General features: G+C 43.4%; 2 protein-coding genes across 2 annotated transcripts; both read left to right on the top strand.

Moving 5' to 3' along the window:
• The first annotated feature begins 2,331 nt into the window (after positions 1-2,331).
• LOC306898054 (macrophage mannose receptor 1-like) lies at positions 2,332-10,059 on the top strand. The gene is made up of 3 exons (XM_079463282.1): positions 2,332-2,445; positions 5,710-6,111; positions 9,399-10,059. Exons 1-3 carry the CDS (start codon positions 2,373-2,375, stop codon positions 9,584-9,586), a joined length of 663 nt encoding a protein of 220 aa, XP_079319408.1. The 5' UTR covers positions 2,332-2,372; the 3' UTR covers positions 9,587-10,059.
• A 7,801-nt stretch (positions 10,060-17,860) lies between these two features.
• LOC306899052 (C-type mannose receptor 2-like) lies at positions 17,861-19,737 on the top strand. The gene is made up of 4 exons (XM_079465006.1): positions 17,861-18,025; positions 18,121-18,462; positions 18,871-19,079; positions 19,188-19,737. Exons 1-4 carry the CDS (start codon positions 17,992-17,994, stop codon positions 19,311-19,313), a joined length of 711 nt encoding a protein of 236 aa, XP_079321132.1. The 5' UTR covers positions 17,861-17,991; the 3' UTR covers positions 19,314-19,737.
• Positions 19,738-24,329: the final 4,592 nt, after the last annotated feature.

The following is a 24,329-nucleotide window of genomic DNA, read 5'->3' as shown; positions in this document are numbered from 1 at the left end:
AAACAATGGCACTAATATATTTTAAGATATTTCAGTGAAAGTTATTTTCAGTTAGGACAGCATAAGTGAACAATGGGGGATGTTACTAGAGATCAAATTTAAATTTTAAAACCAAGATTTTAGCTTAATCTTCTTTACTGTTTCACAGAAGAAACAACGTCAACTATATATCCCGAGGGTTAGTAAAAGAACACAAAGCACAAGATTGCTTTATATATTTCCATCATATTCCACATGTGGTTTCTCTGTGAAGTTTCTGATCCTGTTGCAGTATTTTTATTTCTACCAAGCATTTCATCACCACAGTTCTAGTTTATTTTTGGAAAGACTTGCTGACCTAACAACATCCAAAGTTTCTGAAAGTTGCATTTGATCTCAGAAAATAACTTCAAATAAAACATATAAAGCTCATATACTGTATTTGCGGTATAACATTTACAGTTCACAACATATAAATAAGCCGTCTCGTTACGTTACGAATTCCTGTGAGATCAGGTTGGTAAGACTGTCTAATATAAATACATGCAAGTGAACAAGGGAGCTGTGGTTTTTTTGTTTTCAGCTACATTTATTAACCGATTTTAATCTAAGTGGAGCTCCATTCACACGTGAATGACAATACTAAAATTATGAACAATAAATGATTGATTGTCAAACAATTGTGAAAACTCTTGCATAGATATGTTTTTTGTCTTTGACAAATGAAGTAATTATAGGGGAAATTACAGTATTTTGTGGATCTATGCACTGTTAAACTTTGCACTAGGTTTACATTTACGCATTTGGGAGACACTTTTATTTGAAGTGACTTACATTGCATTATACCATACAGTATACACTCACCTAAAGGATTATTAGGAACACCTGTTCAATTTCTCATTAATGCAATTATCTAATCAACCAATTACATGGCAGTTGCTTCAATGCATTTAGGGGTGTGGTCCTGGTCAAGACAATCTCTAGAAATCCGAATTGAATGTCAGAATGGGAAAGAAAGGTGATTTAAGCTATTTTAAGTGTGGCCTGGTTGTTGGTGCCAGACGGGCCGGTCTGAGTATTTCTCAATCTGCTCAGTTACTGGGATTTTCACGCACAACCATTTCTAGGGTTTACAAAGAATGGTGTGAAAAGGGAAAAACATCCAGTATGCGGCAGTCCTGTGGGTGAAAATGACTTGTTGATGCTAGAGGCCAGAGGAGAATGGGCCGACTGATTCAAGCTGATAGAAGAGCAATTTTGACTGAAATATCCTCTCGTTACAACCGAGGTATGCAGCAAAGTATTTGTGAAGCCACAACACACACAACCTTGAGGCGGATGGGCTACAACAGCAGAAGACCCCACCGGGTACCACTCATCTCCACTACAAATAGGAAAAAGAGGCTACAATTTGCAAGAGCTCACCAAAATTGGACAGTTGAAGACTGGAAAAATGTTGCCTGGTCTGATGAGTCTCGATTTCTGTTGAGACATTCAGATAGTAGAGTCAGAATTTGGCGTAAACAGAATGAGAACATGGATCCATCATGCCTTGTTACCACTGTGCAGGCTGGTGGTGGTGTAATGCTGTGGGGGATGTTTTCCTGGCACACTTTAGGCCCCTTAGTGCCAATCTTAGTGCAAACCACGGCCTAGCTGAACATTGTTTCTGACCACGTCCATCCCTTTATGACCACCATGTTCCCATCCCGCTACTTCCAGCAGGATAATGCACCATGTCACAAAGCTCGAATCATTTCAAATTGGTTTCTTGAACATGACAATGAGTTCTCAACCCAATAGAGGTTCTTTGGGATGTGGTGGAACGGGAGCTACGTGCCCTGGATGTGCATCCCACAAATCTCCATCGACTGCAAGATGCTATCCTATCAATATGGGCCAACATTTCTAAAGAATGCTTTCAGCACCTTGTTGAATCAATGCCACGTAGAATTAAGGCAGTTCTGAAGGCCAAGGGGGTCAAACACAGTATTAGTACCTGCCGCAAAACTACATCAAAGTTTTACTGTTTATTTATTAATGGTTTGCATACATGTTTATGGCACTTCTTTCATCTTGTGGATATTAAATATCATGTGTGGTTATTTACATAATGCATATTGTTCTAAAGCAGCTCTACAAGGAGACGTATCTACAAGCCTTTCTTTGAAAAAACTAGAAAAACTTTGAAAAACTCCCTAAGATTTTGAAATTGAGGAACTTGATCTTCTTCTCCTTTTACTCACAGATAACTCAACAAGACAGAACAGACTATATCAGGTTGCCCCCCCCCTCGAGCACATGACAGGATAGAAGTGTTAAAGTGTCAAGTGTGAATATAAATGTGTTAGTCTTCAAACACACACTGGACTCTTACATGTGACAGTTCAGATATGAAGACGTCTCGTGTTCTGCGGTTCGTTTTTATTTGTTTGTATGTTGTGTTACAGCCGTCCATTCAAACAGGTACGATACATATAACATCTATTCGTTTTCAGCATTTATTTTCATCTAAACTAGACGTCTACTACATATCTTTCATTTGTATTCACTTTTCACTACGGTAACATGTAGAAATTAATATCATTGTGATACAGAAGGTTTACATCACAACTGTCATTACGATGATATGTGTGTCTACTCCATCAGGTACCTTAGACAATTAGGATATTTAATTTGTTTTTAAAAATGTACTTTACAAAAAAGCATTCCTGATGTGCAACACAGTCACCGGGGCCGTGCACAGAACTTTTTGATGTGTTGAGACTGAAAAAGTGCACCCTCCCTCCTTTAATGGTCACATCTTAATGCCAAATTAAATCCGACAGAATAATAGTCTCAAAAAGTTTAGATTTATTATCTATTGATAACATGTTGGGTTATACAGAAATTAAACCGTGTTCTCTAAGGCCTACGCGCATGATCACTATTCGACATTTAAGCAGCAGCAACAGGTTTAAGAATGCGGCCCCTTTAAGAGCTGATGCTCTGCACAGATCTGAACAATCGAAACAATACGAAAATACTAAATCAAATGTACTTTAAGGCACAATGTATTCTTTGTTTTTATTCATTCAGGCATGAAAGTGAACCTAATGCGCTGTCTGACATTCTCAGAGTGATGCAGCCCCAGACGGGACGGCTGTAGCGTTACGCAGCATGGAGATGTCAAAGCAACCATTTAAAATCTAAATAAACTAAAAAGTTTAAATGGCATTTTCATGAATAAGAGAGTCATTGTATAAGACTATAGACAAAGGATGACTGAGAATTTGCGTTGAATATTTTTAACGTGTTATTTTAAAAAGTGGTGCCATCTGGGATACCAACACGTGGTGAAATTATACATATTACAGGTTTTGGTATCATATGAAAGCTGGTTTCAAGCCCTTTCCAAATCCAATATTTTAACAGCGTGAACAAGAATTAACCATTGTTTCGTAAATGAAGCGTATCAATTAAATACACTTAAAATAAAAAAGACATTTCTTAGATATATTTTACTAAGGTGACGAGGATCACAATCGCATTGTGTCAAACTCAGATGCAGTTAAAGTTAACCTTAGGAAGAATGTGTGCAAATGTGCATTTTGCCCATCATCATTAAAACAGGGTTTTATTCGACAGGTTACAACTTTGTTGTAGCTTTAGACTATTAACTTCAGGCAAATGCTAGCCCGCTCTCTCAGGTCCCAAATGTCTCAGATACCTCAAATACCTAAAAAGTTGTAAGTTGAAAGTTTCTTGCGTAAAGAAAATGTTGTACGAGTTCAAACAACAAGATCTGTATTTAACGACAACGTTACCCTTGCAAGAAAGAACTGGGGCCTGTACCATGAATGTAGCTGAACAAACTCAGGGTTACAGGATTAGTTTTGGGTTGACAAAACCAAACCAACGTGATCAAGCTTTGTTGGTACCATGAAGCAGCTCGTGGAGTTTCTTTGTCAACTCAAGCTTTGATCCTGAAGCTAAGATTAGTTTGCGCGCGCGTGCACGTGAACGAGTGACGTCAGCATGGCTAAACCAATCGCATTATAAATGAATAAAGCCATTTCCACAATATGAACACAAAGTTGAATTTCAGCCATGGAGTGATATGTTTCTGCTGTCTACGCAAGAGAGAAGTGTTGCAGAAACACTGCTGATTAAGTTAATGTTAAATTAAACGACTATAGTACACACATTTACTGTAGTGCTGTACGGCAAACAGGATCCGCGGGGTCCTCGGTGGAACTACAAGGGGTCCGTGTCCTTGCGGGCAACTTTTTTTATGTAAGGCATGGGTACAGAAATATTACAACAAAGTTCATTGAAGCTCCTGCATATTGCAATTTTAACCTGCGTGCGGACAAAAAACATCCATTCAGGCAGCAGAAGCAAGACAGTTAACCTTACATCTGCTTCATCATTTCCCTTCCGAGTACACATGAGAGGAGTCGCATGCAAATAAAGTTCATTCTCATATATTTCTGAACTTATGTACAAATTTGTTAAAGCTGTAAACGGCTATTTTGACAGGCAAATGACACGCACCGCTTCTGTATTGTAAACTCTGACATCTTACGTGTTTAAAATCAATGAAACATGCACCGTGTACTGATGGTTCATGTCAAACAAGTTGCCCAAAAAATTACGCGGACTGGTTGCATGTTGGTCTCCTTTTAGTCTGATATGATGCTCTGCAGAAAAAAAACGAGTTTATTTTTTTGCAGAAAGACAACGGAGCTCAGAATTATAAAATAGCGGTGTGTTCTGCAACACAGAGAAGCGGAAGAAAATATAAGAATTACACTTAATAAAACGGGCTGCTTTACAACAGAATACATAAGCCTTTACATTTAATAAACTTTGCGCCATTAACCAGGGTCAGTCTTTTCATTGAAGCCTTAATAAAAACTACGGTTGAGGACAAAGAAAAATGTTCTTATACAGTGAAACTGAAAGTGTTCCTAGATGTTCTGCACCACAGACAAGAATGTAAAAAATCCAATGCAAATACAAGTGATACAATAAAAGTGGAATATAAGTAAGTTTATTGAATTTCATATGAGTGTAAGGGAAAGCCAGCAAATCTGTAAAATCTGATTTGACCTTTATAGTTGTATTGATAGTCATTACGGTAATCATTGCACGTTATGTACTGCCCGCTTAAGACGGGGACTACGGTAGTAGTACGGGGTTCATCCGTAATGCCATGGCCTGTGAAATGTTAATAAAGACGACTACGAGTTAACACAGACGTGCGTGTGTATGGTCCTTATTCCTACGAGTGCCATCCTAACATTACAATAGTAACCAATATTTTATTTTGGTTACTATTGTTAAAAGCACTGATTTAATGAAAGAAACATCAGCAGGGCACTTCAGAGTGTAGGGGCAAAAAGGGTCATGTGCTCTTCACAGGTTAAGCCCTATATGTCACGTGCATGACAGTCGCAATGATTTGTTTTAAGAGATGTCAATGCAATTTTTTTTCGATCAAGACACTTCTAACATTTAGTTAGACTGGAACTAGGCTGAAGCCCTGTCCAGGAAACTGCCCCTTAAAGTCATAAGAACGTAATTGAAAGTCCTTATTTTCGTATTCAATTGTCCTCAATCTGAGCCTGAAGCTCTGAGGAGTTTACAGATTTTACTTTATCTACACACCTCTAGGTTTAGATACAGAATGAATATCTTCCTTCAAATATCTGATTTCACACAAATATCTGATTTATTTTTGTGTAGACTCCGGCTCTTTTCTGATGTACAACAAGGATCACAACAAATGTGTGAATGTGGTGAATGCCAATGTGGTGCAGGCGTCAGCGTGTGATGTCTCTTCTGACGCTCAGCGCTTCCGATGGGTTTCATCTTCAAGAATCATCAGCGTCTCTCTTAAACTCTGTTTGGGAGCTCAAGACATCAAAAACTGGGTGAAAATTATTCTTCTGCCCTGTAAAGACAACAGTCCTCTACAGACCTGGGAATGTAAGAACGAGGACTTGTTTGGATTAAAAGATCAACCGTTAAACCTGAACTACGGTAATCGAGAAGAGTTAAATATGATGCTGTTTAGTGGAAGTCGCAGTTGGAGTCGCTGGCAGATTTATGGGAGTGAAGACGATCTGTGTTCTCATGGATATCAAGGTACGAGCATATCATTCACAACATTAATAGACGCATACACGACTTGGAAAGTCAATTTAAATTAGTTTTTATTGTATCTGTAATATATGTTCCCTTTCTGTCGGTCTCTCAACATTGTGTCGAGACTGACAGAACCTATCATCTCCGATTGTACTTTTAATACTTGGCGAATGGGACAGCACACCAGTCCCATTAATTCACCTTCTTGTTCTTCGGAACCTGTGAAGCTAATGCCGAGTGCATTATCTCTCGATGACTACTGGAGTCTACAACGCAGAACAGGGGATTCGTCCTGTCATGTGTTACAAGTAGTTTTTATACAGTGGCACATTACTGCAGAGCAATCAGGGGTAAGGTGCCTTGCTCAAGGGCACTTCATGACCTGCTGGCACTGAGATTTGAACCGGCAACCTTCTGATCACAAGTCCAACGCTCTAACCATTAGGCCACAACTGCGATGGGACCCATACTGTGTGTGATGAGGATGAGATTTCCGTCGCAACATCGGATGGCGACTTGTTGGCATCGGACATTGAAGACTCCCTGAAGATCTCGGCTACAGCCGGTTCATGTCATGCCGGACATGTCAGCCGTGCTTGCCTTGGGCTTCTTTGTACCTGGATATGGAGCGCGGTGCATGAGGAGCTCACCGACACCTGGAACACCCCCATCTCGGCTCGTCCGCAAAACGAGGTCCGTCGCCTGAACTTCCCTCGCCATGGAGGCAGCTAAGGGTTACGCTGCTGAGCATGCCATCGGGGTACATCATTACCTGCATACCGCTACCCCTGGAAAAGTCGAAGTTCCCTTCCTGGGCATGTAAGTTCTTTGACACGACTGCACTCGTGTCGAAAGCTTACTGCCGTAAGCTGCCTCCGCTCTTCACGCCATTGCTATCCTGAAAGCCACGAGGGAAGGCACGGACCTGCATCATGCAGGAACTGCGCACCGCCACTGCCACTCTGGTGGTCCAAGAGAGACATCTACGGCTTAACCTTGCACAGATGAGAGACGCGGAGAAGGTATGCTTTCTCAATGTGGCTATCAAGCATGGTAGGCTGTTTGGGACACAGTCGGTTTCGCTGAGGTCCCTGCCCACATCTGCTTCCCAGTAGCCCTGCCACACGCAGACGGAGAGTTTCAAAGAGGAGAGCGTAGACTGTTAGACCCAGGACGTTGTGCATGACTCCAGCTTCGGGGTTTTACAGCCCTTACTTCATCGTCCCTAAGAAAGGTGGGGGCTGAACCATCCTGGACTTGCGCACTCTGAGTAAGACCCTTCACAGGCTCCCGCTCAGAATGTTGACGCAGAAGCGCATCCTGACGTCTGTCCAACATTAGGATTGCTTTGTGGCTGTCGACCTGAAGGACACGCACTTTCATTCTCTACGGCACAGACCGTTTCTTCTGTTTGCCTCCGAGGGTCAAGTATAAAAGTAAAAGGTCCTGCCCTGCAGTCTAGCCCTGTCTCCCCGGGCCTTTACCAAGGTCGATGAATTCCAATCATTGTAAACAGGGCATGCATGCACGCTCCTTTACAATTAGCATAATCCCCGCCTATGAATTACAGCTACGCCAATGACGTATCTAGGAATGCTGGAATAAACTGAACTTCCTTCTCTGATTTGGCCACATTATATTGCATAATTGCTTAAGATACTAATAGGCTTGATGCTTCACAAAAATGTTGCTATTAAACTGTGTCCACCAAAGCGTTTTAGCTTTGTTTGGAATATTGTTTTAAAATATAGTACAATATGCTCTTTATATTAGACTAGATCTGTAGTTTTATTTATATAATAAGTATATTGTTGTCATGATCCTGCCTCTCCTTGTCTTGGTTTTCGAGTCTTGTGGCAGGATCATGTCAGTCCCATGTGTTTTGTGTGGAGAAAGAGCATTGTTTTGGTTTGTCACGCCATGCTCTCTCTCAGGTGTCGCGTCGTTTAGTCCCACCCCCTTGTTTCCCTGTTAGCAGTCCATTAGTGTTAGTCTTGTCACCAGCCCTGGTCCATCTTTCCCTTAGTGTTTCATACCCCTCACCTGCCTCATGCAATCCTCCTGTTAGCTTTCCTTTAGTGTTTCATTCTTGTCACCTGCCGCCACTCTCCCTGTGTCATCAGTCCTCGTTAGTGTTCCCCTTTTTCAAGCCCCAGTTTCCCTCAGTCTCTTGTCGGTTCATTTTGCACACTTTGCACATTTATCCTAGTCTGTCTTGCTAACCCTGCCTCGTTTTGGATTACCTGTGTTCTTGTTTCCTGGACTCAAGTTTGTGGACTTATAGTTTATTATTCTTATTACCTCGTTTGTTTTGTTCATGTTTTCCCCATCGAGGGTCTTTGTCTTAATAAAGTTTTATTATTTAGCAAACCGCTGCCTGCGCTTGGGTTCTGTCTATACCTCATAACATATTGTAATAACTTCACACAGAGACTTGTTAAAAGAGGTATATTGCATCACCATAAAGAATGGCTATCATAAAAAGTAATCATACAAACATGAGGTTCGACCGGGAACAATATCCAGAGTTTTTTTATAGTGCCCCAGATGTGCAAACAGAGGGGCTATGTCACAGGATGTAAAGGCCTCATTATGACTCATGCATAGTTTCCTGTCTAAGAAAAAACAAGTTGCTAAATGAGCAACACCTTATTCGCAATGGAGATATCATCTGCAGAACTGTTGATACCTGGTCTCCATAGAATTAAAACATGCATATAGCGTTCCCAGAAGCAGTTTAACACCTATGACCTATTTTGCAATGCGGTGCGTAACCTACCCAACTGAACTTTCCACCTGTCGTTAAAAACCCCTATCATATGAGCTAAAGTCTAACATAATAGTCTGGAGCGTTGCATACGTTGCAGAGGCATAAGAATGGCTTACAAAATATTATTCATATCTGCTAGTTAATATTCCCCTTACAAGCATCCTTAACTTATTATTAATCGGTTCTTGTTGACAAATAAAATTTCTTAAAATTCATCTGTGTGTACAAATAAAAGATGATGCTGTCATCTTTAGTTATCCCCCCCTGAAATTTGGCTCAAATCTTTTTATAACCACTTTATAACATTGTGGAAAACTCAATAGAAATATTTTCATGACATTTAATATCAAGTCTTTCTTTAGTTCTGTATTTCTTGATTTGACGCAGGATGACCCAACTGACTTTGCTTTAGTTAATATCACACAATTCTAAAACTGTACAACATTCACTGTTTTGATCATTCTTTACATTAATATTTCTCTCTTTCCTGTCATTCTTGTGGGTTTGTGTTCTGTAGAGATTTATACTCTCGGCGGGAATTCATTTGGAAAGCCATGTCAGTTCCCCTTTAAGTTTATTGACAAGTGGTACACCGAGTGTATCGCGGAGGGAAGATCAGACGGCCGACTGTGGTGTTCAACTGAGACTGATTATGACACGGATAAGAAATGGGGCTTCTGCAGCTTCTATGTATGTCTGAAATAAACAGCTGTATGTCTGCCTTTCTCTTAGTCTTTTCATCCTTGAATTCTTTTTGAAAGAACAAAACCCCGGCCATGATAACGTGAGCCAAGAGGGGAACCAAGTGTAATAGTTTTGCGAAAAACCTCCATCCAAAAGCCAAGTTTTGTTAACATGATGATATTTGACCAATAGAAGATATAACTTTTACATTTAGGCATTTGGCAGACACTTTTATCCAAAGCGACTTACATTGCATTATCCTATACATTAATACAGAGGTTTCTGAAATCCCCTGGGATCCAACACACAACCTTGCTTTGTTAACCCAATGCTCTTACCACTGAGCTACAGGAAAGTTAATATAAATCATACAAACGTTTTAACCATCAATGGTGCGAAATAATATCAATGGTATGTGCAATATCTGAATTAGATTTTTTTAAACTGTACTGATTCCTGTGAACAGGGGAGCCACACTATAAACCCACTTACACAAAAAATAAAAAAATGTATGGATTTTCTGGTATTTAGTCAGTTTTTATCACGTTGATGCGGTGGTTTAATTTTCACTGGGAACAAATCCCGTCCGTGCCCCCATCACTTTCAAATTAGTTTATGATTTTTAACCACACACTGTCATCGCCACAGAGAAGTAGAACAAAGCAGTCTGCCTATGTCAAAAATAACAACCAAAGAAAACCAAGTTAAATACATTTTGTTTATCACTGATATCAAACATACACATAATAAAGGAAAAGTTTTATGTTCACAGTTTGTTGCTGCCTTGAGCCACATTTTGTGGTTTCTTTAGAATAAACAAGCTTAATGTGAGACTATTGTTATCCCTGGAATAAGTGTTTGTTCTTTTATCAGTGTTTATCACAGTTAAGGTTCAATAGAAATTTGGTTTTGGTTATCGTTGTTTTGGTATGCTATGATAATCGGTTTTCTTATATTGGACGATTGGCCTCATTCTTTTAACAGCAGCTAGTGTTTATGACAAGGCTTGACAGAAATGTGTAGAAAGTCACCCGGCTCGTCTCCTCCCGACCGCAGATTCAGGTTAACAATACAGTTTTTTACTCCGTTTCTCAGTCAATACTTGCATTTTCCCCCTTCATAAACATTAACTTTAGCTACACAATATAAACACTGTGTGGTTTCATGGTTTAATGAAAATGCAGGAAATTGGATTCAAATCAAAAACATTTTCCCCATTTCGTGTCCCCCCACTTCTCAAACCAAAGTAACACCGATGCGTTGATGTATGTCCAAGTGTTATGTAACTTTGTAAAAGCTGATGGTAAAAAGATTCTTAATCACACACAGGTTGCTGTTTTGCTCTCTGCCATTCTTCTCCCATCAGCCATTGCTGTGTGTAAATGTGCTGCACACACTTTTGTATCTGACATAATTTCTGCAGGAAACCGACGAGCTGACCTTGCAGCAAAGCAAGCAACATCAGAGCCACAGACAGACACCAGCCCGTCACACACACCATCTCCAGAAATCATTAACAAGACTCTTTCTCTTGAAGAGATGCAGACATTTGCAGAACCAGCTGAGTGTGCACTCTGGAAGAAATGCTTATGTAAATACACAGATAGTGTTTGGTGGGGCCCACATGGCCTCCCCTGCCTTCCAAAACATGTTTTCCCTGTTTTTGCGATGTTGATGCATGGCCTAGACCACGCGTCAAAAGGGGGGACGTTACAGGCAATGTGTTTTTGCTCTCAAAAATATCTGTGCAGGTCAAAGGAGCAGTAGCAGACAGAGCTGACAAACAATCACACAGCTTTCAGCCAGGAGACTTCGTGGTGGTCAAAGATTTCAGGAGGAAGTCGTGGAAAAGACGCGCCTCCCACTGCAGAATGGGGTCCCATCACAATGGCACACACATGGCTCTTCGTGATGGTCGTGCTGACTCAAGCGACAGGAGGAGCTACGCTGCTGAAGCTCGCAAATTGGAATCCACTGTTCGAGTCTGGACGCATCGAGCTCCCCGAAATAAGAGAGGAAGAAGGAAAAGACATTTTGTTTCTGTGCGACCGAGGGTTTATAAAATGGTATGGGGAGGGACAGTGGGACCCCAATTCTGCTAGGTACTGGGGAACGAATATGTATTTGTGTAGAGGTACTTGTACCTCAGGTGATGTGGTGGTCACGACATGGGAACCGGGTGGATCACATGTCGCGGCCGATAATGCAATACATTTAGAAATGAGGGCCATTATGTCCCCCGGGACAGCCAAATAAAAAGGCAAAACAGAGTGTTTTCGACTAGCTTTAACTCAGAAAAATTTTAATTTGAGGGAACGGGATAAACTCCCCAATTGAGAGTGGGAATATGGAAAGTGACGATGGAAGAGTTGGTGTTGGTGGTGGAAGCGAAGGGGGCATCATAATGGAATTATGCTTAGGGCACCAAAATGGACAGCAGCGCCACTGTATAAAGCACATGAAGAATGCTATCAGGGAGCCGGATGATATGACTAACAGCCTGTTGAAGTTGTGGAATGGCCAAGGTGTGGGAGTGTGGCTCATGCAAATGGCAGTGCCGATTCTGGTAGGGTTGTTGCTGCTTATGATTATGTTGATTATATCAGAACTGTTTAGATAGATGACAGGAAGCATGGCTGTAATTGAACAAAGGTTCCTGATTCAGGCCATCGATCTCACGGAGGGGGAATTAGTTGAGTACGATGATTAGGGCCTATGAAACCTGTAAGAGAAAGGGCAGTGCTCATTTTACAGGTCGAGGTATAAGGATTTTGGTTATCATATATGATAAAAGGGGGGAATGTAATGGAAATGTTCTATCCTTGCTTCATGATGTGTTTATCTTTGTTTTCTTTAAGGTGTTTATAATGTTTTTCTTTATGCGCGTCATACCACTCTGCCTTTGCCCTCGAGCAAAGGCCAAGATGTGCTCGGGATTCTTGCTGAAGGGCAAAGGAAACGGTGTCACGTATGAATCCTATATAAAAGAGCACCTTTTCTCTGCAACATTTCATTGCTTATGATGTAGATTAAACAACAATAACATTATTTGCAAAGAATCTCATGCCTCTCTGTGCGTTGCGTTTGTCTGGGCTGACTCACCTAGTTTAAGGAATAAGAAAATTCCACGACATTTAGTTTTTTAATAAGATTGGTTTAATTTAGTTATAAGAAAGTTTACGATTGATCTGGGATATTGTGCAGGATCAAGCACTTCCTGCTTATATACAGTCTATGGAACACAAGTATTTAACTTTTGAAGACTCTTTCCTCAAACAGCATCTTGTTTTGAACTGTCCATCCATCCATCCATCCATCCATTTTCTACCGCTTATCCAGGGCCGGGTCGCGGGGGCAGCAGTCTAAGCAGAGATGCCCAGACATCCCTCACCCTAGACACTTCCTCCAGCTCTTCCGGGGGGACACCGAGGCGTTCCCAGGCCAGCCGGGAGACTTAGTCCCACCAGCGTGTCCTAGGTCTTCCGGGGAAGGCGTCCAGTAGACATCCTTAACAGATGCCCAAGCCACCTCAGCTGACCCCTCTCGATGTGGGGGAGCAGCGGCTCTACTCCGAGCTCCTCCCGGGTGACCGAGCTTCTCACCCTATCTCTAAGGGATCGCCCAGCCACCCTGCGGAGGATTTCAGCCGCCTGTATCCGGGATCTTGTCCTTTCGGTCATGACCCAAAGCTCATGACCATAGGTGAGAGTAGGAACGTAGATTGACCGGTAAATTGAGAGCTTCGCCTTGCGGCTCAGCTCTTTCTTCACCACGACGGAACGGTACATCGACCGCATTACTGCAGAAGCTGCACCGATCCGTCTGTCAATCTCCCGTTCCATCCTTACCTCACTCGTGAACAAGACCCCGAGATACTTAAACTCCTCCACTTGAGGAAGGAACTCTCCACCAACCTGAAGTGGGCAAGCCACCATTTTCCGACTGAGGACCATGGCCTCGGATTTGGAGGTGCTGATTTCCATATCAGCCGCTTCACACTCTGCTGTAAAACCGTCCCAGTGCATGCTGAAGGTCCTGGTTTGAAGGGGCCAACACAACAACATCATCCGCAAATAGCAGAGACGAGATGGTGTGGTCCCCAAACCTGACACCCTCCGGCCCCTGGCTGCGCCTAGAAATTCTGTCCATAAAAATTACGAACAGAACCGGTGACAAAGGGCAGCCCTGCCGGAGTCCGACATGCACTGGGAACAAGTCCGACTTACTGCCAACAATGCGAACCAAGCTCCTGCTTCGGCCGTACAGGGACCTGACAGCCCTTAGTAAAGGACCACAGACCCCATACTCCCGAAGCACCCTCCACAGGATGCCACAAGGGACACAGTCGAATGCCTTCTCCAAATCCACAAAACACATGTGGATTGGTTGAGCAAACTCCCATGAACCCTCCAGCACCCTGTAGAGGGTGTAGAGCTGGTCCAGCGTTCCACGGCCTGGACGAAAACCACACTGTTCCTCCTGAATCCGAGGTTCTACTATCGGCCGTATTCTCCACTCCAGTACCCTGGCATAGACTTTCCCAGTAAGGCTGAGAAGTGTGATCCCCTTGTAGTTGGAACACACCCTCCGGTCCCCCTTCTTAAAAAGAGGGACCACCACCCCGGTCTGCCAACCCAGAGGCACTGTCCCCGACCGCCACGCGATGCTGCAGAGGCGTGTCAGCCAAGACAGCCCCACAACATCCAGAGACTTGAGGTACTCAGGGCGAATCTCATCCACCCCCGGTGCCTTGCCACTGAGGAGTTTCTTGACTACCTCAGTGACTTCGGCTTGGGTGATGGACAAATCCACCTCTGAGCCCTGAGCTTCTGCTTCCTCAATGGAGGACGTGACGGTGGTATTGAGGAGATCCTCGAAGTACTCCTTCCACCGTCCGACGACATCCCCAGTTGAGGTCAACAGCCTCCCACCTCCACTGTAAACAGCATTGGTAGGGCACTGTTTCCCTCTCCTGAGGCGCCGGACGGTTTGCCAGAATCTCTTCGAGGCCGGTCGATAGTCCTTCTCCATGGCCTCACCAAACTCCTCCCAGGCCCGAGTTTTTGCCTCCACAACCACCCGGGCAACAGTCCGCTTGGCCTGCCGGTACCTGTCAGCTGCCTCAGGAGTCCCACAAGCCAACCAGGCCCGATAAGACTCCTTCTTCAGCTTGTCGGTTTCCCTTACTTCCGGTGTCCACCACCGGGTTCGGGGATTCCCGCCTCGACAGGCACCGGAGACCTTACGGCCACAGCTCCGAGTGGCCGCTTCGACAATGGAGGCGGAGAACATGGTCCACTCGGACTCAATGTCTCCAGCCTCCCTCGGGATCTGGTTGAAGCTCTGCCGGAGGTGGGAGTTAAAGATCTCTCTGACAGGAGACTCGGCCAGGCGTTCCCAGCAGACCCTTACAGTACGTTTGGGTCTGCCGAGTCTGTCCAGCTTCCTCTCCTGCCAACGGATCCAACTCACCACCAGGTGGTGATCAGTTGACAGCTCCGCCCCTCTCTTAACCCGAGTGTCCAAAACATATGGTCGCAGGTCAGATGAAACGACCACAAAGTCGATCATCGACCTGCGGCCTAGGATGTCCTGGTGCCACGTGCACTGATGGACACCCTTATGCTTGAACATGGTGTTCGTTATAGACAAACTGTGACTAGCACAGAAGTCCAATAACTGAACACCGCTCGGGTTCAGATCAGGGGGGCCATTCCTCCCAATCACGCCCCTCCAGGTGTCACTGTCGTTGCCGACATGGGCGTTGAAGTCCCCCAGTAGGACGACGGAGTCCCCAGTCGGAGTACTTTCCAGCACCCCTCCCAGAGACTCCAAGAAGGTCGGGTACTCTGCACTGCCATTCGGCCCGTAGGCACAAACAACAGTGAGAGACCTAACCCCGACCCGTAGGCGCAGGGAAACGACCCTCTCGTTGACGGGGTAAACTCCAACACATGGCGGGAGAGCTGGGGGGCTATAAGCAGACCCACACCAGCCTGCCGCCTCTCCCCATGGGCAACTCCAGAGTGATGAAGTGTCCATCCTCTCTCGAGGAGTGTGGTTCCAGAGCCCAAGCCATGCGTAGAGGTGATCCCGACTATCTCTAGTCGGAACCTCTCAACCTCCCGCACCATCTCAGGCTCCTTCCCTGCAGCGAAGTGACGTTCCACGTCCCTAGAGCTAGCTTCCGTGTCCAGGGATTGGGCTGTCGAGGTACTCTCCTCCGACTGCCGCCCGATCCACTATGCACCGACCCCCTATGGTCCCTCCCGCACGTGGTGAGCCCACGGGAAGGCGGCCCCATGTCGCTCCTTCGGGCTGAGCCCGGCCGGACCCCGTGAGGAAAGGCCCGGCCACCAGGCGCTCGCATGCGAGCACCGGGCCAGGCTCCAGGGTGGTGCCCCGGCATACCGGGCGACGTCACGGTCCTTGTTATTTTGTACATCATAAGGGGTTTTTGAACCATTCTTAGTCTGACCCGTCGCCTAGGACCTGTTTGCCTTGGGAGACCCTACCAGGGGCATATAGCCCCCGACAACATAGCTCCTAGGGTCACTCGGGTACTCAAACCCCTCCACCACGTTAAGGTGGCGGTTCAAGGAAGGGGTTTTGAACTGTAGTCATATTTTAAGAAATGAAAAAAGAAGAAAAAGAAGGCACAGACAGCTCTAGAAAGACTACTAAAACTGATGTCAAGTTTATTGTAAGGATTGGTGTAGGAAGAACCTAATTGTAGGCAGTAGTGAAGGGGTTAACACGATTTAATATAATTAAACACAAAACAAAACACCCATGGTGGGGGAAAACACTAACAAGACTAAATACAAAAACAGAAAACAAAACACTTCCCACGAGGGGCAAATATACACAATAACTAAAATCGACACTCAACACATTATATTTTTGTACAGTACACTAATCCCTGCTTTTGCAATTCTTTGTATACAATTTGAAGATAAGCTATTACATAATAAAAGTACTTCGTTAGCCATTCACTGCCCATATAGTAACGTATTCAACCAACCATGAGTTGAAACGTCTTAGCATTTTTAGAGAGAAAAACTATTTAAAAACGTCATTAAAAAAACTCAAATCACACGTAAAAAATGAAATTGAATATAGAGAAAGTGTGTGTGACACGGAGTTTACGCCGAATCTTGTGTGTGAGAGATTCTTGAGTTTTTATCTCATATCTCAATTCTTCGCCATGTGTGGGAGATGGAAGAGAAATTCTTCAGCAGGAAACCATGGTGTTCAACATTGTCATCAGAGATGCACAAGCTGTACCCATGCTGCTGTTTTCTAATGTTGGAAGTCCTTAGAAGTAAAAAATCTGATACTTGAGTACTGAAATTGTGGATGTGTGGAAGTAATGCATAAATTAATAAATATTGATTTAATTTGATTTGGGTAGGATTAAATATGAAGGTTCCTTAATGCAATCATGTTTTATTAAATCCACATATATTTTTTTAAACCAAATCATTTCTATTAACTTGTATATTTTAATGATGAATAATTGTTTATTTAGATCTAAATATGTTTGATTGGATAAAGCAAGTAATTTCTAATACATATTTCTTAAATGAGAATCTATATGTATTTGATTTGAGAAAACAAATCATTTTAAATAGTATTTCTTAAATAATCATTTTAGTTTTGATTATAAATATAATAATTGACCTACATTCAACAAGAAATATATTGTGCTAAGTTTTGTAAAATCGTTTTTATAAACAGACAATTTTATTTAGGGCAAGTGATTTTTTTTCATTGGATCTACTTATAAATAGATGTGAATCCTTACCCTAAATGTTTTAGCTGTGTTGATAAAAACTTTTTTTCAAAGAGATGGTTGTTTGTGGAACCAAAAATGGTTATTTTATGCCACGGCATCGCTGTGTAGATTCTTTAAGGCACCTTTATTTTTAAGAGTGTAGAGTCATAAACTAAATCATAAATTAGTGTCAATCAATTTCAAGAAAATCTTTTGGGAGTGGAGCCCATGAGACGCTTTCAAAGTGTTGAAATGAACTTTTGTCTTTCAGTATTTTGCTGTGCAGGGGGTAAATATTGCCTCTAAATGGAACGGTTACCCATCTAACCTCAGAATATCAGCCAGCCCATAATAATATAATATGAGTGTGTTTCATGACTTTACATGCACCTGACTCTCAATTCTTTGTGACACATCACAGGTCATTTAACACAGACGCACATTTGTTTTTTCCGTCTCTTAGGTATAGAAGTGTTTTGCTTGTAACTCATTAGTAAAATATGATTTTGTCCCACAGCTTCTGGTATTTAAATGTCTGCTGACGCTCTTTGAATGTTATTTTCCATGAATCACACATGCATGTCAAGTTTGGAAAGACTTCACACAAGGATTCTTGTAGTAGCTGCAGACATCCGTTGATATTGTCCTCATGGGGACTGTTCTACTCCTCCTGCTGGTATCAGGTTAGTTTTATTTGGATTTGCCGCGAGTATTTTACATCTTACAAAGCTTGTCTGCAGTGATAAACAAATATTCTGTATGTTTCTTTCATCTTCAGCTCTGCCGGATAGCTCATTTTCAGAGCAGTTTTTCTATGTACATTCACCGATGACCTGGTCTCAAGCTCAGACGTACTGCAGACAACATTACACCGATTTAGCCACCATTCGTAATTTATCTGAGAATGATGAGGTGGCAAATTTGGCCAGCGATTTATATACTTGGATTGGAATGTATAATACCACTGATCACTGGATCTGGTCTGATCAGAGCGACTCCCAGTTCAGCAATTGGGATGTTGGACAGCCAAAGTATCAAACTGAACCCTGTGTGGCATTAAGATCTAACAAATGGTACAGCAAGCAGTGCAGTCAGAATTTCTATTTTGTCTGCTACGTTGGTGAGTATAAAGCTTGTCTCACAAAATAGTTTTGTTCCTGTCCAACAAAATCTGTCAAGAAATATCAAATGTAATTGATAAAGATGTGTAGATTTATAATCTGTGTTTTTGTACCGTACAATCTTTATTCCGTTTTTCAGTTAAAGTGTGTTTGCAAACTGTTTTGCAAAGCTCTAAACGTGCAGGTTTATATTCCAAATTGACTGATGATGATGATGTTATTTTTGTATACTGAACAGAAGATCTTCATTAGATTTATTATTTATTTATCATGCTGTCTGTCTGTGTGTGAGATGAGCAGTTTTGTCTGGCAACATTAACTGTCACTCAACACTACACAAATGTACACAAATTACATTTGTACACTCATAATTCGCAATGACTTTGTGTGTTTTTGTTCTACCGCAGCTCCTCTGAACCCTGCTCTCCCATTAACTATGGCCCCTCCCATCTCTGTCATGAACACTCCTACGTCCACTATGACCCCTCCCGTGTTGTATATGGCTCCTCCCACACCTGCTCCTCCCACAGAGATGAAGAAACAGATCTTGAGACTGAAAGTGACATCGGATGAGAACGTGAACGATCCTGAAGTGAAGAAGAAAGTTTTAGAGAAGGTGAACGTCACTTCTACCCATGTTTCAAACTCTCAGTTCGTGTTTATTGCTGATAGGTTCCTGTCATTTGTAATGTAAAGTGCAGTAACACAGTGTGATGATGTTCAGATCCAGCAGATCTTAAAGATGAAGGGATTGGACGGCAATGCCACACTGTCATGGAGAAATCAATCCGATGGGAACGTCTTCCAGACGTATCAGGAGTACAATGTCTCTCAACAGATCTGTCATTGAACGATGGATTCAGTGAGCTGGATTCACTTGTCTCGTCTACTGTTTGTTTGCAAGTTGTTGATGTTGTCCTCAAATGTTCTTCATTGACTGACATGGAGTCATTTATTAGGACTGGGTTATTTTCCTTAGCTTATAAATCATCAATATTTCATTCAGATGAGATGAATCTTCATGAATCGGAGCTGAGTTCATATTACATCTTTATTATAATTCTCTTTCATGAGCTTTTCATTTATCTGCTGTTTGATGATAATACATACTTGAGAGTACATTTATGTTTTGTGTTCTAGACTTTAGATACATACTTATAAAGAAATGTATAGTTGCAATGTAAGTCGCTTTGGATAAAAGCCTCTGCCAAATGCATAAATGTAAATGTAGATTCTCATTCGAGTTTTGGGCTTATATATAAATACTGACATATATTTTTGCTGTGTTTATTTGAAACATTAACTGAAAGCTTAATCAAAGATGCTCTATTGGGTTGAGATCTGGTGACTGTGGGGGCCATTTTAGTACAGTGAACTCATTGTCATGTTCTAGAAACCAATTTGAAATGATTCGAGCTTTGTGACATGGTGCATTATCCTACTGGAAGTAGCCATCAGAGGATGGGAACATGGTGGTCATAAAGGGATGGCGAGGTCAAAAACAATGCTCAGGTAGGCCGTGTCATTTAAACGATGACCAATTGGCACTAAGGGGCCTAAAATGTACCAAGAAAACATCCCTCACAGCATTACACCACCACCACCAGCCTGCACAGTGGTAACAAGGCATGATGGATCCATGTTCTCATTCTGTTTACGCCAAATTCTGACTCTACTATCTGAATGTCTCAACAGAAATCGAGACTCATCAGACCAGGCAACATTTTTCCAGTCTTCAACTGTCCAATTTTGGTGAGCTCGTGCAAATTGTAGCCTCTTTTTCCTATTTGTAGTGGAGATGAGTGGTACCCGGTGGGGTCTTCTGCTGTTGTAGCCCATCCGCCTGTAATGATATTTCAGTCAAAGTTGCTCTTCTATCAGCTTGAATCAGTCGGCTCATTCTCCTCTGACCTCTAGCATCAACAAGTCATTTTCGCCCACAGGACTGCCGCATACTGGATGTTTTTCCCTTTTCACATCATTCTTTGTATGCGCAGATTGTGAAATACTCAGACCGGCCCGTCTGGCACCAACAACCATGCCACACTTAAAATTGCTTAAATCACCTTTCTTTCCCATTCTGATATTCAGTTTGGAGTTCAGGAGATTGTCTTGACCAGGACCACACCCCTAAATGCTTTGAAGCAACTGTCATGTGATTGGTTCATTAGATAATTGCATTAATGAGAAATTGAACAGACATTCCTAATAATCCTTTAGGTGAGTGTATGTAAAGCAATATGTAGATCTTTTGTCATTGCTTCATTAAATGTTTAGAAATGTTTTCATCAATGGGTAAAATATGGACAAACAGCTGGGTTAAAATACAGCCACAGGGTATTTTTATTAAGTACATATACTGTCAATGGAGATATAAGGATGAAATAAATATATTTCAATTAAGTCAAGTCAAGTCAGCTTTATTTATATAGCGCTTTTTACAAATTTCATTGTTACAAAGCAGCTGTTCAAAAAGACATTGATTATAAGCAAAACATATAAGGTTATGCAAGTCAAAACCCAGGTAAGATATCAGACAGACTATAAAATCCTATATGCAGTGTTAATTAAATAAAACTATAAAATTGTAGCAGTGCCCCCGCCCAGGCAAACTCTGCAAAACAGTATGCAAATGTTGACGAGGAACCCAAAACGTCTCGGTTACGTATGTAACCTCTGTTCCCTGATGGAGGGAACAAGACGTTGTGTCGAAGCCGACAGATGGGGTTCGCCCTTGAGAACCAATCGTCTCTGACTATTTTGAAAAGGCCAATGAAATTGGCGAATGAAATTTGCATGCCGGGCTCCGCCCCCGGATATCCGGGTATAAAGGGGGAGCCGGCGAGCTCATTCATTCACCTTTTGTGCTGAGGAGCCTGAGAGCATCTCGTGACTGCTGCAGCGGACGGCTATTGTCGTGGCATGAAGGACACAACGTCTTGTTCCCTCCATCAGGGAACAGAGGTTACATACGTAACCGAGACGTTCCCTTTCTGTCGGTCTCTCGAAGTTGTGTCGAAGCCGACAGATGGGGTTCCTATTGAAAACGCCACGGCACCATTGGCGAGGGCCATCCAGTCGTAGGACCACTGGGTAAGCGCTATTCCCTCAAGGGGGAGGTGCGCTACGGAGACCACTTCCCACCTAGGGGGGAAAAAGTGGAGGATCAGCATGGTCTTACCGGTAGGGAAGAACTCATGGGAGGTATGTGCGAGAAGCCGCAAGGTGGATGTCCACCTGGGGAAGGTCATGGGTTCCAGGAGGGGAACAACTCATGACGGAATCTCAGACGGAACCACCCTGCTGGGGGGTTACCACGTCTGGAGCACTGAGGTCGGTTAGAGCCACACGTAGATAACTCAGCTTGTGCCCGCCAAAGGTGGCAGGCGGCTCCGCCCAGCCCGCTGCCTTGAGTGCTTAGTGATGGATGGAATGCCTATTCTTCGCCCGAGGGGAAAGAAGGGAGGCAGATGATTGCGCACTGACCCACCTAAAGAGGTGGGGTGGCGCTCTTCGCAGGCGTACGCCCTGCCGGCCACCGGTCTCACCTGGTGTTATCCTGTAAGACTCGAGCTGACACCGGTTCCACGCTGAGGTTGTAGAACCTTGCGAAGGTGGTGGGCGTAGCCCAACCCGCAGCTCTGCATATGTCTGCCAGAGAGGCGCCCCGAGCCAGTGCCCACGAGGAGGCAACACCCCTGGTGGAGTGTGCCCTCACTGCCAGCGGGCACGGGCAATCCTGAGATCGGTACGCCGTCGTGACGGCATCCACGATCCAGTGCGCCAGTCTCTGTTTGGAGACAGCTCTCCCCTTCTGCTGACCTCCAAAACAAACAAAGAGCTGCTCAGAGCCTCTGCAGCTGTGCGTGCGGTCCACGTAGAGGCGCAAGGCGCGTACTGGACACAACACGGACGGGGTTGGGTCTTCCTCCCCAGTGGGGAGCGCCTGCAAGGTCACCACCTGGTCCCGGAAGGGAGTGGTGGGAACCTTCGGCATGTAGCCGGGCCGAGGTCTCAGGATCACGTGAGAGTCACCGGGCCCGAAATTTAGGCACTCTGTGGACACGGAAAATGCTTGCAGATCCCCCACCCTCTTGATGGATGCGAGCGCCATCAGGAGAGCCGTCTTCATCGTGAGGTAAGAAAGATCGGTCTCTCCGAGGGGCTCGAAGGGAGGCCTCTGAAGGCCCGCCAGGACCACATTGAGGTCCCAAGAGGGTACGGAGCGCGGCTGAGGCGGGTTAAGCCTCCTCGCGCCCCTGAGGAACCTGATGATCAGGTCATGCTGCCCTAGAGGCTTTCCAGCAACTGGTTCGTGATTAGCGGCGATAGCGGCTACATACACTTTCAGTGTGGAAGGGGAGAGATTACTCTCCAACCTCTCCTGCAGGAAGGACAGCACGTGCCTGACCGAGCAAATCCGTGGGTCTTCTCTGCGAGAAGAACACCAAGACGAGAAGAGGCGCCACTTAAAGGCGTACAGCCGCCTTGTGGGCAGGTGCCCTAGCCTGAGTGATGGTCTCCACCACCGCGGGGGGTAGACCACTCAGGATCTCCTCGTCCCATCCAGGAGCCAGACGTGGAGGTTCCAGAGGTCTGGTTCCCCTGCTAGAGAAGGTCCTTCGTCCAGTGTGTGGTATTTAGAGGAAAATTTCACGAGCTCTTGACCTCACGAGGCTTACATTTCATGCCATGAAACATGACCTTTAACTCCTGCTCTCCTCCTACCTCCAGCTTCAGAAGTGCACCAGTTTAGTTTGCTTGTCATCCGTGAACACGTTCGTGTTGTTCTTAATGTCGTTCATTTCTTTGCCCAAAAAACATGGGAAGGAATATAATCACTTGAACCGATTTTAATTATTTATTGCATTTTACTTTATTTGAATTTACGTAACTGTTAAGGCACTGTAAACATTCAATATCTGTATTTGTGTTCCCTGGGAATCACGTTTCATGCAAACACTGTAAAAAAGTAGTTGAGTCAACTCAAAATAATAAGGCAACCTATCACAAGCAACTCAACAAAGTCCACCTAATATAAAAATGATGTTTAAATCATTAGTTGTCACAACATAGTCAAGTTTATATGTTTCGTTGGCTGAACACAAATAGAGAATATAGATTGTGTTACGAGCTCACCGCCGCATCATCGCCTCCCTCCCGGTTCACACGTTCACATTCACAGACTTTTAGCCACATAGACTACACGTCCCATAATCCTTTGCACTCATTTAACCCCTTGATTACACCATCACCCTGGACACTTTTTATCCTGTGTGTTTTGTCCCACTGGCTGTCAGGTTAGTTATTATTTTGTGTCTCTAGTTTCTACCCCTTGTTTCCGTGGATGTTACCTTGTATTGGATTTACCTGTTACCATGGACGTTACCCTGTTTACCTTCTGTTGACATTAAAACTTCCTGCTTCACCACTTCAGATATTATACAGTATATGTATTTTTCCTACCTATATTACTTTAAACAATGGAAATTTTGCATCATATACATCATTCTTCCACAATTGAAAAGTCATTTTGTTCATTTGAAAACATAAAAAATACACTTTATTCATATGGAAAAGAAGAGCAAAACAAACAACCGAACTACCGAATCGAGACTGTGTGACACAGACAAGCAAAGCCCGAAGCTGTCCATCTCAGTTTTTGGTGTATAGCAACAGAAAACTGTCATTCTGAGTAATTATTGAACATAATGTGTTTCATTGTTTGTCTCAAACCCAAGTGGCTTTTGTGGAATGTGTTGCATGTAAAGTTTGCTTGCATTGGCAGTCATACATTCAGTGCCAGATATATGTTATATACAGTGCTAGTTAGTTCTTATTTTTGTGGTTAAATATGTCCGTGTGA

This window comes from Barbatula barbatula (assembly GCF_947034865.1).
Source record: "Barbatula barbatula genome assembly, chromosome: 1".
In the NCBI taxonomy this organism is placed as follows: Eukaryota; Metazoa; Chordata; class Actinopteri; order Cypriniformes; family Nemacheilidae; genus Barbatula; species Barbatula barbatula.
The sequence above is the reverse complement of the archived record's forward strand: the minus strand, read 5'-3'. Positions and strand labels throughout refer to the sequence as shown.

What these genes read in the sequence shown, in the direction of transcription:
- LOC306899052 (XM_079465006.1), top strand. Translation starts at nt 17,992, where the DNA reads ATGGGGACTGTTCTACTCCTCCTGCTGGTATCAG. An exon ending in CTATTTTGTCTGCTACGTTG is followed by an intron (nt 18,463 to 18,870) that starts GTGAGTATAAAG and finishes GTTCTACCGCAG; the next exon opens with CTCCTCTGAACCCTGCTCTC. An exon ending in AGAAGAAAGTTTTAGAGAAG is followed by an intron (nt 19,080 to 19,187) that starts GTGAACGTCACT and finishes GATGATGTTCAG; the next exon opens with ATCCAGCAGATCTTAAAGAT.
- LOC306898054 (XM_079463282.1), top strand. Translation starts at nt 2,373, where the DNA reads ATGAAGACGTCTCGTGTTCTGCGGTTCGTTTTTATTTGTTTGTATGTT. An exon ending in ACAGCCGTCCATTCAAACAG is followed by an intron (nt 2,446 to 5,709) that starts GTACGATACATA and finishes ATTTTTGTGTAG; the next exon opens with ACTCCGGCTCTTTTCTGATG. An exon ending in GTGTTCTCATGGATATCAAG is followed by an intron (nt 6,112 to 9,398) that starts GTACGAGCATAT and finishes TGTGTTCTGTAG; the next exon opens with AGATTTATACTCTCGGCGGG.